Raw genomic sequence first — 19,222 nt, forward strand, 5'->3', positions numbered from 1 at the left:
GAGCAGAGGTATATGCTTGCCACCACACAGCTAAAACTATCAAAAACCTCTACTAGGTGCACGTGCCGTAACAACAACAAGATGACTGACATTTCCCATTTTGATTTCTGGCTCTTTAGGGTAAGCTCTGATTTGCCCCATAGATTTTTGATTCAGGATTCTTTGCTTTGAGTCAACAGTGACACCGTATGCAAAATTAGAAAGACACCTTGCGATAGTGTGCAAATCAAGTTCCCGCTCACCATGTTTGTCCAGACTTACAGATTTACTTTAATATAAGCTTTGAAGAAATGCAATAGATGGGCACCAAAGATTTGTATCCAACCAAATGAGAGTGTTGTGGTTCTGAAAAATGTCAAAAAAGTGTTTTTGCAGAACATTACAATATAACTGTAATTATGACCTTTGATCTTTTGGCCAGGAAGTCTCATGACATCATCACTTTATACACCAATTATAACAAAATTTTGGCCGATAATTAAGAGATAAAGTTTTCAGATATGGCAGAAAAGCTCTTTGTGCAGCCTCGGTGACCCTGACCTTTGACCACCAAAATCTAATCAGTTCTTTCTCGAATGCAAGTGATGGTTTTGTGTCAAATGTGAAGAAATTCCCCTTAGGCACTCCTGAGATATCGTGTTTCTGGGAATTGGATGTGGAGGATCAGACAACGTGAAAACATAATGCCTCTGGCCACAGCTGTCACTGGTGTGGAATCATAATGAAACTAATTGACGCCTACAAAGCAGGACAAAGATATAAAAAGATACCAGTGCCTTCCACTGTCACATAAGAAGAACTGTGGAAGTGAAGAGAAGACAAGATCCGAAAATCTTTAGATAAAAGTGCACTCCTGCAGGTAAGCAGGCAAAGCAAAAACAACGATATGACTACACACAAGTGCTGCAGGAGGGTTGATGTTTGGTGCTCTTTTCCCCTGAAACAGCATTAATGTGCATACAATCTCTACATGACAAAAAAATTATTATGGTTTAAGTAACACTAAAACTAAATAATTTGAATTTGCTCTTATCACACACAAAAATCCACTAAATTTAGGACTCCATGAAAACACCAAAAGCCTTTTTGCACCACAGCTCAAAAAAATCCACACAGATGTTTTATTTGTCTTTGATATTTGATTTTAATTTTATATTTTCAGTATACGAAATCAAAAGCTGTTGAAGAAAGATCAATTTGATGTATGAATATCAAATAATAAATAATTACCATGACAGCAATGGACCCTTTGCTTCCTCACCCCCTCCCGAAGCATGCCACTTATCCAAACATTTCCTCCTGGACATTCAGGCTACATGAATATAATATTCATTTTACTGCAGGAGGACAGTCAATGCATAACAATGAGATCTGCTAATGAAATCAACCATCAAGCTGAAATCCATACATATTAAACTAGTGTCTCAATGTCATTTGCTTTTTGCATCGTTTGCTCATTTTCCTCATTTTTCCCCAGGTTCACCCGATATTTTATGGCGATTTGTTTACAGTCAAGAACAATACGCGTGTAGCGCAGTTTTATTCTGTGCATGTGTGTTATCCAAGTAATGAGAGGAGCCATTACCACATTAATATAATTTGCATAAACATTCTAATCATTACAAACCCTTCCACCTTAGCAAATTGTTTATTTTGTGTCACGTAATGTTAATGAAAACCAGCCGCCAAATAGATGCCATTCATACCCCTGAGTAATCACTGCCCATTAACTGTCAAAATATTTTCAGTAATTCTATAACAACAATGGTCTTCTATCCCCTCCCGCACATTTATATAAATGCTATAGAGCTGTACACAAATAATTAGGTATTCATTTGCTGAACAGTTATTAGGTTTTCAATTTTGGGTATTTACTGTAAATATCCTTTAAAATGTCAAAGTTTTATATTGTAAATCAGCTTGGACCTAGCCTGACATCCCTCATATTCAGCGCAGTGATCATTTAGGCTTCATTTAGCCTTATTTTTGCCAGCTTATCAACTTTGATTCAAGAGCTTCACACAGCACCAAGTTAAAAACACTAACAAACAAACAAACAAATTTCTTGACAACCAAATCTTTCCATCTGCTCAGACAGGCATACCTCTAACTGTACTGTTCGGTGAGCTGCAGCATCAAGACTGAGTCTGAGCAATGTGTAAGAGAGGAACAACAAATTAAGCCTTTTCTTTTTTTCTCCCAATCATTTTACATGAAAATAAAGCTGAAATCACAACCTTTTCATAAGCCTTAACTTATGTGTTCTGTGATATTTTTTTTTCAGCCATTGTCTCAATTTGGCTGCCAAAGCGTTGGTTGCCAAGACAAACAGGTTGCATACAGGACAGCTCTAAAATACAGTTCATTTTAAATGTTTCAAGGATGCAAGTGCTTGCTTGTTCACTGCCTACAATTTCCCTCATTATGCACATACACCCTGCTTAATGATTACACATTTAATCCCCCTTTAAATATGACATTTAAATCCTTTCCCACTAGCTTAGAGGAGAGATAACTGATCAAGTGCTAGGGGATCTCCGTGAGCGACAGAAGGTCACCGCCGCCAGCAGAGCTGATAGGGAAAATGGCGTTGATGCTCCCTAACTGCCATTTTTCTTCCCTGACAAAGACTCCATCTGCCACCAAGCCATTTGCAGCCTCGGAGTTTGAATTTCAATGATTTCCTACCATTCTACAACTCAGCATTCACCTTGATGTCCCCTCCAAACCTTCCTGAGCGCTGACACCACAGATCCTCTGTCCAGGCCCTGGAGGATGCCGACAAGACTCATTCTGCTAAGTGGTATTTGTGCTATTCAGGAATGGTAAGCATTTCATTACCACTACTTATAAACAGAAATAAGCGAAGAACGGACAGAGCATACTGTTTTTTGCCATCACGTCACATTACGTAACGACAGCAAACTTCTGCTTGGTTTCCTCTAAAAGTTACAAATTATAACTTTCTACATAGAGGGAAATTACACACTTAATTGCTGCACATGAAACTAAAAAAAAAGGCTTGGATAAACCTGACTTAGAGCTTCCATTTACAACATATGCCACGTGCCAGCACTCAGGATCAATAATGTAAATGGAAAACATGACACACTTGGATAAACAACATTACATACTTCACACTAACTCAGAAAAAGCCTGACCTCACCTCCTCACAACCCACAAATGAATCACACGGATCACACCTGATGTGATGTAGTATAAACAGAAGAAATAATGATACAAAACACATTTCACTATTTTCAAAACATCTTAATTTATACCAGCCGTTCTGTCTGGCAATAATACAAGAAATTTACTGCTGGGCCTTTTAGGTACACTGAAGCTTATTGGTAACTGTTACAATAAATCCTTGAGGGATTCTACCATATACACAGATGAAAGGGAGAGAGATCAGCTTTAGATGAAGATGGGATTCCTGTGGTGAGGCTCATTTTGCTATTGCCATTTCAGCTCAGCTTGTCTGCCGTGCCTCAGTGACCCGTGTCTTTCTAGGGTCATTCACAAAAAGTCAGTCATTTCCTCTATATCAACAAGGGGACTGTGTACATGTCATGAATTTCATGACGAAGACAGGTCTGTGCGGTATGTTGACTTTCTCACTATATAGATATTTTGACTCATAAATATTCGAAGAAGATGAAGTCAGAGCCATAGATGTTGGGACAGTGATTTATTTTTTCTGTGCAATTGCAACTAGACTTTCAGTTTTAATTCATGAGGTTTGGCAAAAATATTGCATTAAATGTTTAAGATTTAGTCTTTTTTTTTTTTTAACTTGTTTTACACAGTCTTTCAATTCAAACAGCTAGTTGTTGTATTTGTAGCATTCCATACACGCCGCCAACAAGAAAGTTGCAGAGCGCCCTCTGGTTAACAACTATGCAACATCAACACTCATAACACAGTTGAAGGGTGTTTTTTCTAGCGCTTCTTTACTTTTTAAATTTTAATTTATTAGCCATTATCAGCCATCTGAAATACCCACACCACTAAATTAGCAAATAACTAATATCGGGCTCTACAGATGACTGATCAGACATTAAAAAACAAAACAACAACACAAAAAATCCATTCAAATGTGTTGCTTAAAGATGCTCTTGGATTGTTTTCCATGGCCCTTTACTAATGTGTACTACTGTGATGCACCATCCTATCAGTTTGCAGCATCTGCCTAAATCTAAGGAGGCCGTATATTTCTATATGCTGCTTTTTTAGTCACATCATCAATAAACAACAATGCCCCAGTTTAACTGAGAGCTATACATGGCTATGCTATTATATTGCCTCCATCATTTTTAAACAGGCTAGTGTGTAAGCCTTTGCATTATGAGACACTATTTTCCTTTTCCATACTTTCCTTTTGCCATCATTTAGAACAATTTAATCTTGGTTTCATCCATCAGTATAGGGGACACATTTTTCAGATGTTTACTAGCAAAGACTAAGCTGCCTGTGTATTTACTTAATGAAGATAGAATTGTAGACGTTTGCTAAAAGCCTAATAGGTATCACTAAGAAAGAGATTCAATGATCATCCACTTTTGTTGTCTTATTATTAAGACAAGATTATGAAGTTATCTGGACAATTTTTGTTGTTGTCAGTACTTTTTTTAAAGAATGGACCAAATTTTTTATTTTGCCCAATACTCAGGTTTTTTTTATTTTTTACTAATTCTATGACTGGTCTCATTTGCTTTAGTTATTCATCATGTCTTTGGATGACCTACTGAATGACTGTCCACACATAGGAAGCGACTAGCAGTAATGTAGGAGCTGAGACCTAGAAATCAACAGCATTCAACAATGTCAAGTGACTACAAGCAAAATAATCACTGGCGAAGCAAAGTAGGAATGTCATGAGTTTTCCTTTTCTCAACTTAGAAGCAAGCGATTGAAGCAACTACCGATGAGATCGAAGGATACAGCACTGCTACAATTTTATGACTGTCACTGACATTCCATCTTTTTAGGTCACAATAACGCTGCAAATCTCTTCCTGTCTTGACCCCAGTTCAATCAGTCATTCATTAATCCGTTTATTGTGTTAGTATACAGAAGCAAAATTGCAGGACATCTGTCACTGTCCAAATACCTGACTGTAGGATGAGACAAGACGTTTGTTTAGAGAAAGGAGTTTTGGGCCATATCACCCTGTTGTGGTTGGAGGCTAAACTAAATTCACACCACTGTAAATGAAACATCACATCTTTCAGGTAAGGTATGCATTGATCACCAGTGTTTTTCAAGTTACTTGAAAAAAGTAATCAGTAACTAATTGCTGATTACTTTCCCAAAAAAGTAAACCCGTTACTTTACTGATTACTTATTTTCAAAAGTAATTAATTACTTAGTTTTTAAAAACACGATTTACAACCTGAATAGGTGATAAAGCGATAGATCTGTCAGGCCAATTCTACTTTTTCTGCATAATTCATCATACAAAATGTAATCAAATGGAAAAGTCTCTTTTTTTTTTAAACTTGTTTTATCCGTTTTGATCTTTTAACTTTATGCATCAGGCAAAAATTTAATTATATGCACCATTCTCTGACTTGAAGAAATTAGTTTAACATTTAAACCTATTTTCTGCAGATTCCAAGTAAAACACAGCAGAAAATAAATAAAGTCAAAGACTAGCAGTCCTGTTGCTCTATTTTCACCTGTAAAGCAGGAGTGGGGTAGGCGGAGGTTTGCTCTGGTGCAGGTGTGGCGCAGCGGTCAGTGGAAGAATCCGCGAGTTTCTCTGTGAATTTCCCATTACGTCGTAGCGCACTCGGAGCTTGTTTAGGGTTACAAGTAACGCGTTACTGCCCATCTCTGTTGATCACTGAACTACATCTGATTAATTAATTAAAAACTACAATAAAAAAAAGCCTGGAATATACACTATATGAAGTATTAGGCCACCTACACATTACACCTACAGGAGTCTTCATGGAATTTGCCTCTAAATAGGCATTATTATGGAGCTGGTCTTCTCTGAAGGCTTTCTGCAAGATTTTGGGGAGTGTCAGTGGAAAATTTTGCCCACATATCCAAAAGAATGTTCATGAGGGCAGACACTAATATTGGGTGAGATGGCCTGGGTCACAAATGCCATTCTATTTCAATCCAAAAGTGAACATGGCTTTGTGCAGGCCAGTCAAGTTCTCCCACACCCAAAACCATAAAACTGTTCTCACAAAGTTGGAAGGTGAAATTTGTCCAAAATGGTAAGCTGAAGTATTAAGACTTCCCATCACTGAAATCAAGAGGCCGAGGCAAACACCAGGAAAAAAAACCCATAGCTTGTATCCTTTCTCCACTGAACTTCCCAGCACAATGCAGACGTGCAAGTAATGCTCTCCTAGCATTCGCTCATCTCAATACTCAGACTATCGGGTAGAAACGCACAATTAGTAATTTCACTGAACACTTTTCCACTGCTCCAGAGTTGATTGGCAGCAGGGTTTGCAGCACTCCATCCAATGCTTTGCATTGTGCTGGGTGATGTAATGTGAGGTTTGCAGATATTACAGCCATGGAAACCTGAGAAGCTCACAGTACACAGTTTGGGTGCTGATGTTTGGAGTGATTTTGATGATGGCGACTTTTACACATTATGCACTTCAACCCTCTGTGACTAACCTCAGTGACTTTACTTGATCAGACACTGGCAGAGTTGTGATAATTCTAAAATTCTTCTAATTTGCCGTAACACCAATTACAGTTGACTGTGGAATATCTAGGAGAGAAGAAATTTCACGAAATGACTTGTTGCAGCAGTTGCATTACAGTGCCACATTTCACTGAGCTCTTCAGAATAATCCATTCTTTCATAAATGTTTCTAAAAGCAAACTGCATGGCAAGAGGCTTGATTTTATACACCTGCGGCCTGCCTCATGAAACACTGATGCACAACAGAGAAAAACTGAAGTACCTGCAAGCTTGTAATAACTCTTATAAATTACCATCAGGCATTGCGGTCAAAGAAAAAAAAAAAACCCAACATTTTCTTATTGTACCTCTAATTAGCACTAAGTGATATACTTGCTATCTGATGTACTTTCCAGCTCGCTGTGAAGGCAGCAATTTCAATTTCTACAGGAGCTCAAAAAAAAAGGGATATAAAGCTACTATATGTGAATCCCAAATTAAATTTTAAAACAGAGGCAAACAATAGCTCCAATAACACCAATTACCCCTATTTGGACCATAGTCATTTAAATATACCCCATAGTCAAAAAAGTTTTTTTCCTCCCCCAAGAGATTTAAATATGCTCTAAAGCCGTAACACTTTAACGCAAAGACAGATAGGAATTAATTAGATACACACAAAAAATGAGAGCAAAGCATAAAGCAGCACAGACTAATTTCATAAAGGAGGACTTTGTTATATTTCAACCTAATTGGAAAAATCTTAATCCCATCCCCAAATAAGACTTGAAAATGAGGCGATCCACATAGTTCAGCATGTCCATTCATCAGTTACATGTTCCAGTTTTACAAAGCACAGGCTTGCTTTTCTAATTAAAAAATATAGGAATAAAAATAAGCATTTCAAAGAGCCTAACAGTGGATGTTAACAATGGGCAGTCAATGCAACAAAATACTGTATAAGACTTTCCTCACTGCTGTGACATCGCCACTCGCCGCCTTAAATACAAGACAACAACAGTCATTTATTGCTTGATTTTATCGACTTACCCATTCAGCATTCTTCCTATCTGGCAGCCACATGAAAATGTAATAAAAATGATAATATGGACCCCTGGGGAAATTTTAGCATCAGTAGAAAAATCAAGCTTCTACTCCTAGAGACAACAGAGGGCAATGGGACATGACAAAAACACTTAAGATATTGGATTATGACCTACTGTGTAACAAGAGTGGCTTTGGAGCTATGGTGCCAACATTTGGATTTTACAGTGAGTCAATAATTATAATAAGGAATGTATTAGATCAAATCAATGTCATTAATTTAAGCACACTAAAACTCCTCTGGCAAAGCAGCGAAAATGATGAGAATTACTTTCCAACTCTTCTATTGATATTTCTGTTCAGAAACTGAGACGCAGCCACTCCCTTGGTCCAAAGATGTTTAACACACATACTGTATGTTAGGAACTGCAAATATTTCTAACCAGTATCCTATTCATGCATTACCATCTGGCTTCATTTTGTTTGGAATGTACAGGAAATGAAGACCCAGACCTGCCTGAGTCTGAATCATTTAAATCCTTTCAAGTCTTAGTGTGGCAAGTGTTAAAACCACTAACATTTCTAGAACTCTTAAGTAACCATTTAAAAAGCCTAATCATTACCAATACCATGGAAACATCAAAAATAATCGCTGAGGGATCTAATATTATCCTCATTTAGCAGGAGTATGATATATTGGGGGTTGGCGGCCCCTTGGAAATCGCCAGTTGCTTGGGAAAAATATGAATTCTCAACTGAGTTAAATTGACTTTGAAGAGGTTCCACGTCAAAAACATCCTTATGATTGCTTTGATTGTTAGTAGATCACAGCAGTCACCTTGAGGTTTTGAGTTAAAGATGCTGACTTTTTAGCAAATATTAAGAACTACTCGCCGAGTGGTAGTAAACGTGAAAAAGTGCAACGCAAATAAGAAAAAAAGAATGCTCTGCTACCTTACCGTCGCAACCAACACATTTCCAGGTTGCAACCCGTTTCCCCAGGCAACTTATGAATATAGACTGGAGATAGCTTAATGTGCCCTGTCAGCATTTCATGTTGAAAAGTTTACACAACTTGAAATGTAGTCATGTTCTGCTACACAATACTTTACAAGTAAAGCAGCCATCATATTGAACCTCAACACCTTTTCAGTTGTAAATCTCTATCAGTAGGCCAAACTTTATAATTGTGGGTCCAAAAGTCAACTTTAAAGAGTTTTAATCTATACTTTTTTTTTTTTTTTTTTTAAATGTCACCGTCCAAACTAGCCAACAGTTCAATAACAATTTGATGAAAAGAAACACTGCTCAATTTACCTGTTCCCATGGTGCATTCTGGTATTGAAGGCCTCCTATTTTTAATTACCCAGCCAGACTTAATCCAAGATAAACATAATTTAGTCTTTTTATCTGTAACAGAAAACAAGTAAAAAAAAGTTATCAGTTTGTTAAATCTGCTTTCTGAAGCAGACTCTACGTGAACGATCAAGCAGACCAGACTAGCGTGCTTTAACCACAGCTCAATTGGCTAATTAGCATACGTAACATGGGATTAATTAGCATGTTTCACAATCTATATTTATACATAAACCTTCTCTGCAAAACAGGAAGATGGAGCTATAACACCAGATACAGATGTTGGTGAGATATCTATTTTTACCCGAAGATGTTTTTAGTTTGTTTGTACTTAAATTTTAATGGCTAATCTTAACAAAAATGGAAGACATGTTCTTAAAGCTGACACTTTATTTACTTTATATCTGAGTGGACTGCTACTTGAGATGGCTACCTCCCTGCTCTGTTTTTGAAGATCAGCTGTTACAGGTATATCGGGTCCATAATGCAAAATTTTAAACATTCATTAAAACACAGAAAAAGCTTCAAAATAAAGCTGGTGAGGTAAAGATCTAGAATGAAAGAGCTAATATGTCACTTTCATCCGCCACATTTTCAGATATACAGATGCTGTTACCCTCCAGTTGTATTCGCTGCCAATAAAAATGAACTGTATTCAGCAGATCTCTCATCACCTGCACTTGACTGTACATCACGTACTGCACATCATCTCACCAGCTGTGCCACTGTGTGTTCTGAATACTAGTGGACAGACAGAGGTAACTTTAATCAACAGCTTCTGCAGGAACTATGTGAACTACTCCAAGCCTGAGGCTACTTGAGTTACTCAGCTATTCACCGATTTAGCTTCATATGATTTATTAAAAAAACAACAACAACAACAACAAAGAGCTGCTTACTAAGTCATGGAAATAACAGTCACAGGTACCCTCTGTAACAACAGACTCCTTAACTGCCCTACACTGAACCATGCTACTGAGCGTGCGCCCTCTTGGCTCTAAAACACTAACATCTCCTTGTCAACATTTTCTCCTTTAAATACTTATATCATGAAGTTATCTTATCATTATGTTTGCAATATTCATGTAGTGCAGCATGAGCGTTTGCCTCACCCTACACTGAATGCGCTGCTTATTTGGATTATCATGGCGTGTATCCACTCTTTTTAGTGGTTACACTTGCAGTGCATGTTCTACACAGTGCTGTGTGACTGACGGGCGAAACATGAAGCTGGCCTTTTGTTTTGGGATTGCTTTGTGTCTTTATGTTTAGGACCTGTGCTGTCAAAATGAAGGTATTTCACAGATGTTTTTTGTAAAATGGGTAAGTAAAATATCTACATATTCCAGCCATAATAGCAAAATAAAATAAAAAATAAAATACTGATGCAATTCCCATGTTTATTTAAAGAATCCTGAGCACTTTCTAAACTGTGCATATTTAAAATGACTGTGCCCACCTCCATGTGAAAAAGAAAATACAGAAAACAAAACAGGTGGTATTTTTTTAACGTTAAAGGAGCAGCCCTCTGCAGCATGCATGCACCAATTACTCGCTGCCCTCATGCCTGCTGAGCACGCTTTTATTAATTATAGTAGTGGAAGCAGGATCTGCTCTGCAAATGGTGTGCATATGTTATTCTTCTGTTTGTGTCACTACTCTGTCAGTATAGATGTTTATGTCTGAATATCACAACTCTTAAAGAAATGCTGCTGGTATAACCTCTGGTACTATACCTTTATTATTAAGCATTGTTGTGTATTAAGCACATATTATCCTTTTCAGCTACGCTGACAAAATGTCATTAGTGTAAAATACTGCTATTCTGTTAGCACCTATTATTAGAAAATACCAGAAGCAACCACCAAAGTAAATAAAGTTCTATAATTACATATAAGTATTTACATATAATTAATTAATTACATATAATTATCCATCTGATAATTTCTTAGCTGATGTTATCTAATGATAAACGTTTTGACAATTTAAACAAAGAGTACATTAATGATTAAATATTTGCTTGCTGAAATGTGGCATTTGTGGCATCTTGGTTTATATTCATAGCGTTTTTTTTCTTGAAAAGTATTCATTTTTGTTCTGTCAGTAGGAAATGCCTGTTAAGTTCAAAATTTTAACAACCCCATTACTTAATTTCTTTTCTCAACGACGTCAGATTGTGTATTGCACGTCTGCTGTAACTCATTCAGTGCTTCCCTTTAGTTGGGTGGTCCACCCAGAGGTATTTGTGTTTGCACAAGTATATTCGGCAATTTATTGTATTAATCTCAGAATGCCGTCATCCGTGATCAGTTAACTAGCAGGAAATTCCCTTGCTTTTATTTTGCGAGCTCAGTCAAGTTGCCCCAGGCCTTCCCAGCTTATATTTTTCCTTTTGTATCACTCGTTAGCCAAGGCGTGTTTGATTGTGGCAGTCCAGAATATCAACTCACACCAGCTTCTCCCTTTAGAGAATCTCATCTCGAGGTCATATGAACTTCCAACTCTGTCTTGGACTGCAGTTGTGATTGCTCTTATTCTGCTCTACAGGTCAATGCCAAACAGCTCGAATCAGATTCTGCAATCCATCAAGAAGAGACTTCTGTGTTGTTATGCCAAACTTACTTAGGCTGCAGTGTCACGCCTTGTAATCTAAGATTGCGTCCATAGGTTAAGAGTATTATTAAAGAGGTAGCTGATTATATTGCTCGTGTATTTGTTACAAAAAGCTTGGCAGATAAAATCTTTGATGAGAAGAAACTTAGAAATAGTCCTCCTTAATAATTATAAACAATAAACTGCCCCCGCCCCCTCTTCACAACACCACAAACAAACTTTAAATCTGTTTGAAACACTGCATGGCTTACTTCAACATAATCTACTGCACCTGATCTATAGGAACAGCATAAGCTTTAACTCACACCTGTTAATAATAACAAATAATCACTGGTTATGCCTAAAGCTGAATGGTATTTTAATTTAATGTTGCAGCATACGCTCAGTGGCCACTATTTTAGTTACACCTGTTCTATTGCTTGTTAACACTAATATCTAATTAGCCAATCACATGACAGCCATTCAATTAATTTATGATAGTAGACATGGTCAAGACAACTTGACCATGTCTACCAAGCATTATAATTATGGTGATTTACGGAACTGTGAACGCAGCAAATTTGGACTGGTCTGAGTTTTTCAGAAATTAGTGATCAACTGGGATTTACACACACAGGCATCTTTGGGGTTTCCAGAGAATGGTCAGAAAAAGAGAAAAAAAAAAAGAGCAAAAATGCTTGTTGATGTCAGGTCAGAGGAGAATGGCTAGACTGCTTCGAGATGATAGGAAGGCAAGAAAACTCAAATAAAGACTTGTTACAACCAAGAAATACAGAAGAGCATCTCTGAATGCACAAGATGTCTAAACTTAAAGCAGACAGGCGGAAGCAGAAGACCAGACTAGGCCCCACTCCTGTTAGGCTAAGAACAGCAAACTGAGGCTGCAGTTTACACAGGCTGACCAAAATTAGACAACAGAGGATTGGAAAACGCTGCCTATTCTCACCTTCTTGGCACACTTAAGACCTATTACTACCAACTGAAAATTGGTTAAATACCACAGCATACTTAGTATTGTTTAAATGACCATATTCATCCCTCTATTACCACATCTTCCTCTCATCATCCTATGGCAGCTTCCGGCCACAAAACTGATCTGAAACTGGTTTCTTGAACATGACGACAAGTTCACTGCACTCAAATGACCTCCACGGTCACCATATCTCAGTCCGGTAGAGCTTTAGGATGTGGTGCAACGGATGCACAGCTGACAAATCTCAACGTGGATGAAAATCACTAAGGACTGTTTCCAGCACCCTGTTAAATATCATAGAATTAAAACAGCTCTGAAAACAAAACGACATTCACACAAGCGCTAATAAATGTACCTAATAAAGTGTCCAGTGAGTGTAGTTTCCTTAGCAGTGTCATTTAAAGAAGGCAGTTATGTTTACTAACCCTTTCACTTTGGCCTCTGCTGAGCCAAACGTTTTCAGGAATGCATTTCTTTTTACAAGTTTCTAATAAGACCAGACAATGATAAGGGGGAAAACTGAGTGCTGCAGCATGCTTAGGACAGCTAAAGGGGGAAATATTTGTGGCAGCAGTGAGCAGATTTTAAATGCACGAGAATCAATAAAAAAGGTGGCTGCTGAAGCACAGTCTTTGCATGAGAGTGGAACACTTCACAACAGCAGTGATCTAAAGGTCTATATTCATTTGTAATACTGCACCTACCTGACCAAGAAGTATGAATATGGAGTCAAATCATTCATTCTCAACTGACCTATTTTTGATTTTATTTTTTGCTGCAAAGGGGGTAAATAAATACTAAACAGCCATCAGCCAATTAACAAAGAAAGCAGACATCAAATCCAGAAGCGTCAGTGGTTCAAATTAAGCACTGCGACAAGCATCTCCAGGCGCAGGAAAAAAAAAAAAAAAAACAGACCAGGAAGATGAGTGAAAAAGAGTAATCTCCCCGACATATTCCTAATAATCCACCTCCCCTGTGCCGCTCCCCTCGAGCTCACCCAATCATAAAGTGTCAACACTGACCTACAAAAAGGGACTCCTGTCAAGGCTTACATGCTTGAAAACATCAATCACGGCAGACAAAGAGGGTACATTGAATTATGCAGCATTAACCTTCGGGGCTTGCATATAAAGACCACAGATTTATTTATGCTTGTGTGTTAAGAGCCTCTGCACTGTTCCTTACAAAGTGCTGCCTGCCAAATTGATGAACCTGCACCTCAGCCCTCAGCTGGAGTCCAGCATCTTTGATTAATGAGTGCAAACTTGTGGAAAGGGCAAGAATAGAAGAGACAGGGTGAAAATGGGTGAAACACAAATATTATAAGACCCTGGTTGTGGTTTTTTTTCTCCACACTTGCTTTTAAAAGGCCATTGAAACAGAAACGGAAGATAAAACTATATATGCGTTTTTAAATCGTATATAGTACACCTAGTAGTCTAGGAAAAGAAATAAATTATACAAAAACTCACTCTGCGCCTTGCACTAATGTATATTGCTAATGGAAATTTAAGTGTGCAAAGCAGTTCTTTTAGACAACTTGTAATTAAGTGAATGATTGAGTTGAAAATCACGAGCTAAATTTGCCTTTGGAGCCCAGACAGCAAAGCCCTACAGTCTTCGTAGCACCCAAATGCCAAGTTGCTGACTCTATTGTTTTCTCTGTGTTAAAGGCTCATATTAGGAGCTTAACAACACTGCTCTGTGTGCAGAGCTCTTCAAGGGCATGTGAACTGAATAAATATGAGCCAAATGAGTGACCTTCTACCTGTGTTTTGATTCACTGGCAGTTACTGGATGCATGCATAACACATCAAGGCTGTGATCTGATTTATCTCGCTGCCTTGGCTACTGAAGCCATTTAAATGATGAACTTTAGCAGATCTAACGCTCGCTGCCATTTCACTGAGACTGTAAACGCGAAGGTCACATCCTTGTTTATTAATATCAATTATATCTGTGAAGGCAAATCTACTCAAGTGTGCGGCAAACAAAAGATGTGCAGTGACAGGATAAGCTCTATGGATTGCATTGAGGGGTTTTTGTTTGTTTGTTTTTTTAAAGAAGTGGGATAAATATTATCATGATAAAGTCTGAAGGGAAAGATCTGCAACAGTTGTTTATGTTTTCCTAAATTTCTGCTGTGATTGATGTGTAGTTTTTCCAGATAGGCAATATTTGTGTTTACTCACAAGAGGACAAGATTTTCCGAATTAAAAGCAAGCTAAGTGTGTTTAAAAGTGTGCTGCAGGAAACAAATGGGGACAATGTTATAATGTCCTGATTTCTGCGATGGAAGTTAGGCCAAGTTGTTGTTTGTGCCACCCGATTTATAACATTTTGCAAGGTTAAAAAAAAAATCATAATAATAATTTAAATTAATTTAAAAATAAACAAAAACAAGTAAGAACTGAATTTCTATGACTTCCCACATATATGAAACTGTTTATTAAATGTCATTAACAAAAATCTAACTCACCTTAACTCCAAAAAAGCACTGTTTTAATCTCACTCAAAACAGGTAGTTTTTTCTTTTACTAAGACTCGTTTACTATCATTACTGTAATAAACACACAGCGTCTAAATAGAGGGTGCTATTTTAATAGCCCAACATGGCGAATGTCTTGTGGTTAATATGAAAGCTGGCACAAAAATGGAGGGCATTGTCATAATCTCAAAGGTTACATTTCAGCGCAGACCACAGCTGCAGCGTTAGCTGTGCTTTTCCTTTTAAGAGGAAGAAACAAAAAAGGAAGACAAGAGGCGGAGAGCGAGCAGCCCGTCTGCCACATTAATGCAGAATCATTTATTATTAGCTAAACATTACGGAAGCTCATTTGTGTTATATCCAGCTGTTGGACAATTTCATGACACGCCACGAGCTTAAACCCACGACAAATACCACACAAGCGGGCAGTCAGACGTTACTTTTAAACATGACACACTCCTACAAGAAGTGTAAAGTGAGCTATAAATTTAATAGCTAACTTTCCAGTAACGTTTGCGGACTCGCGGAGAGCAACACCGCCGCCAGGTACTGAACATCACTGTTAGCATTAACCGCTTACCGAAGTCTTCTTTTTATACACAAGTTCTAGTGTAAACATGACAGCAGTTATATCCTTAACAAAGTTTACCGCAGCAGCATTTATAACCGCTCTACATACTTTTAATACCAACTTTTTCATGTTTTTTTTTATAACTCACCGAGCGGACACAGCTTCACTGAAGGCAAGTGTACGGTAAAAGGATGCTGCTGGTGAAGTTAGCTTAGCCATCCCAGACGAGCGAAAGAGTGAAATAATACATGACATGCGTGAACCTAACGAGCGAAGGTCGTCAACTCACCTGATTATCGTCTTGTATTCCTTAAAAAAAAGGAGAAGCGGAAAGGAAAAGGTGTTCATTTACGTCCCGGTCAGTTTAAGGGCTGTTGAAAGAGATGAGTGGCGAAGTGGTCAGTGATTGAGTCCGGCTGGTCGGTAACGCGCTGCTGAACGTGTTGATCTCTGATCGCAGATTGAAGAGCCTCTCCTCCTGATTCACTCTCCAAGCAACTCGAGCGAAGTGACGTCAGCTCCAGGGTTCGGAGAGGCTACCATGCAAAGTTGTGTGGCATCGTAGTCTCTAAGATGGCAGCATTGCAAACATATACATCTAAACATTATGCAACACCAAGCTCAGTAAAGATCACATATCGTGGACCTTGAGCATCAGTATTAGCAAGGATACAAATTATAGTAATAAACAAATAAATACACATTCAAAGTAAGGTACCCAGTAAAACAGTTCATTTAAGGGGGTTGTAATTGCATCAATGCCAGTAGTTACATGTGCATCTTGTCAAACTTTCCAAAAGTCTGGACTCCTATAAAGAAAATATCAGCGTACTATTGCTTTGATGGTTCCTGGAATAAAATGTATAGAAAAGCGATATTGTCATTCAATAAAGTGCTGCATTTGGTCAAGTATGTGGCCGTCTGCTCACATCTCAGTGCATTTAGGCTTGTTTAGACATGACTAAAAACATCCTGCAAGTTCAAACTGAGCATCATCACACGGTAGAAAGGTGATTTTAGTAACTTTGAACATGGCGTACAGGTTGGTGCCAGACGGGCTGGTCTGAGTATTTCAGAAACTGCTGATCTACTGGGATTTTCCCACACATCCATCTCTAAGGAGACTATTCACTGAGTGACAGTACCTCCATCTGCTTCTGTTTCTAGTTTTTCTGATCACAGCGCACAACTGGCAAAAGGAAACAAAGTGTTACACTCCCTATAAAGAATGTAACTATAGGGAAATGTGCTGCTCATGTCTACTAGTACTGTAGATTAAGGTTATAAAAATAAGGATAAAACCATGTGATTTGAAATTCCAGCTTGTTTCACACACACGCACAAAATGGGTAGTTATCTTTTCGTTTGTTTGTTTATTAAAAAGAAAAAAAGAAGATACATTGTTTCAGTTTCTGTAAGCCTGGCCGAAAGCATGCTGGCATATGAGTTCCAGTTAAACACAATAATTAAGGCACAAAGGCATGTTTGAATTAAAGATGTAGAGAAACAAACCCCCTCATCAGCATTTGTAATCTATAACATGTTTCTTTACCTGTTCCACGTCCCTTGCGGCCATTGATTTTCCTCCTTTTAATTCTGCCATTATGCAGCTGTCACAGAAAGCACCAAATGGACAAACACGCTGAAAAGATTTTATACATTTGTCCTCCGAGCCACAGCATAGCTGGGCTTTTTACTTTTACAGCGACGATAAAGGAACGTCTTTTTCTGGCCACAGTCTTTCATATTATAAAATTAAAATGTCATCCTAATTGTTAAAATAAAAATCCCAGTCAGTGCCTGCGGTGCAAAGCAGCAAGCGGGGGGAAGGGCAAGTAGTCAGTCCCCTTTACAGAGTCTTGATTAGAAAGTATAATTAGATATCAAAGACGCAGCAAAGATGATGTCTCGAAAGATTGATAGAAAACAAGATGTGCGTTTGTTTTGTTCTTATTATTATTATCACTTCACAGAAAACACAGAATGCCCTCAAGACACAAGAATTGGACTCACTGCCACTGTTGTTTTTCTGTCATATTTAAATCATTTAAATTATGTCAGCGCACAATGTTGTGATCCTTTTCACACCTAAGCCTTCCAGCACATACATTTGATTTAGCATATTGCACAGTGCGGGCTAAAGTGGGCTAAACCTGTACATTAATCTCTTAAGTTTGCAGCTATGTGTGTAAACTAAAGCTGCATTGTGATCATTTTCATTCATTTGTTTTTAGCATTTAGTTTGGCTCTCACAACAAATCAAATCATAAGGTATGTGGTACTGCATGAAATTTATATGAGAGTAAAGACATGCAAGATGTAATATAATTCACATCAGTCCTGTGGGATACAAATAAGTGAAGTGACTGTTCAGAAAGCAGTCATTTGCATAGTAGTCTTTGTTTTCTTCTGTTAATTGGAGCATGTTCCAGGATAGTAAATGGAGGAGAAACATGAGATGACCAGAATGAAGGACAAGAGAAACAGATGCTCTGTATACAGGCACCTTTCCCAGGAAGGACAGACACATGAATAGAAAACGAGCACAGACAGAAATAACTGACATCCAACACAATCGTGAGAAAGAGACAAAAGGTTCAACCAAAACCCGTAAGGCAGGAAACGGCCTTAATGCATAAAGAGTCAGTGCTCCGCTGTGTGTATTTGTATTACTAAGCCTATGAGCAAGTCATGGATTTCATTTCTGTTCCATATTTTATTGATACATAAGTTCACTCAGTGCATGATGCAGATATTTCTTGGCTTCAAGTGTTTTTCTGTCACATTACTGTATCGCGTATTTCATTCACACGTACAAGTGTTCATTTTAATTAATCATTCTGGGTTGACCTCTTCCTGCTCTGAGCAGTGGTGTGGCAGAAGTGTGAATTCAATTTGTTTCCTGTTTGTAAGAGAGAAAATCAGACAGTGCTGCTTTTGTGATGAGAAAACAGAGCAGTATATGACAGCAAAATATCTACAGTGTATCTAGAAAGATGGATTCTGAGGATATAGCAGTATGACTAAGCTAAGTTTGGAACTGGAACTGTAAAAATTAGATTAGTGATCAGTGATCCTACTGTAATAATTGTTTAAAAAAATTAAGACACTGATTCAGATCACATTTCCAGCTGAATCCTTGCATTATAGTTATATATCCAATAAATTATCTTATATTGCATGTTTTTAACTCACTACTTGATTGTAGGATAACTAATAAATATGAATATGGACATAGAGATATACAGGATTGTAACTTTGAAAGACCTGAGCTATAAATTTACGATGCTGTTTAACACTCCAGTAACACATCAAAACCATCACAACCAAACCATGACTATGCAGTTAATGCTGTCACATTGTTATCTAGTGCACTCATGTTATAGATTTGACACACCCTTCAATGTGGACTTACATATGTCGGTAAAGCCATTAAAAAAACAAAATCACAGATTAAGTTCATTCTACTGACAAAATATGAATTATGCAATAGCTAAATACTTCACTGGACTGAAA

General features: G+C 37.8%; 1 protein-coding gene across 11 annotated transcripts in view; it reads right to left on the reverse strand.

Moving 5' to 3' along the window:
- Positions 1-16,234, reverse strand: part of LOC102306673 (bromodomain adjacent to zinc finger domain protein 2B) — a 49,541-nt gene extending 33,307 nt beyond the window's left edge. For 6 of the 11 annotated variants that reach the window (XM_042219202.1, XM_042219201.1, XM_042219196.1 and 3 more), the window contains exons 1-2: positions 15,855-16,233; positions 9,020-9,112 (exon numbers count right to left, since the gene is read on the reverse strand). In XM_042219202.1, coding sequence (XP_042075136.1) covers positions 9,020-9,029 — 10 coding nt within the window. In that variant the 5' untranslated portion in view covers positions 9,030-9,112; positions 15,855-16,233. Of the gene's footprint in view, positions 1-9,019; positions 9,113-15,854 lie in introns of all 11 variants that reach the window. The other 5 variants (XM_042219203.1, XM_042219198.1, XM_042219197.1 and 2 more) reach the window with 4 other exon arrangements.
- Between the last annotated feature and the right edge of the window lie 2,988 nt (positions 16,235-19,222).

Source organism: Haplochromis burtoni, unplaced genomic scaffold (assembly GCF_018398535.1).
Source record: "Haplochromis burtoni strain Fernald_Lab_line unplaced genomic scaffold, NCSU_Asbu1 Contig_29, whole genome shotgun sequence".
NCBI lineage: Eukaryota > Metazoa > Chordata > Actinopteri > Cichliformes > Cichlidae > Haplochromis > Haplochromis burtoni.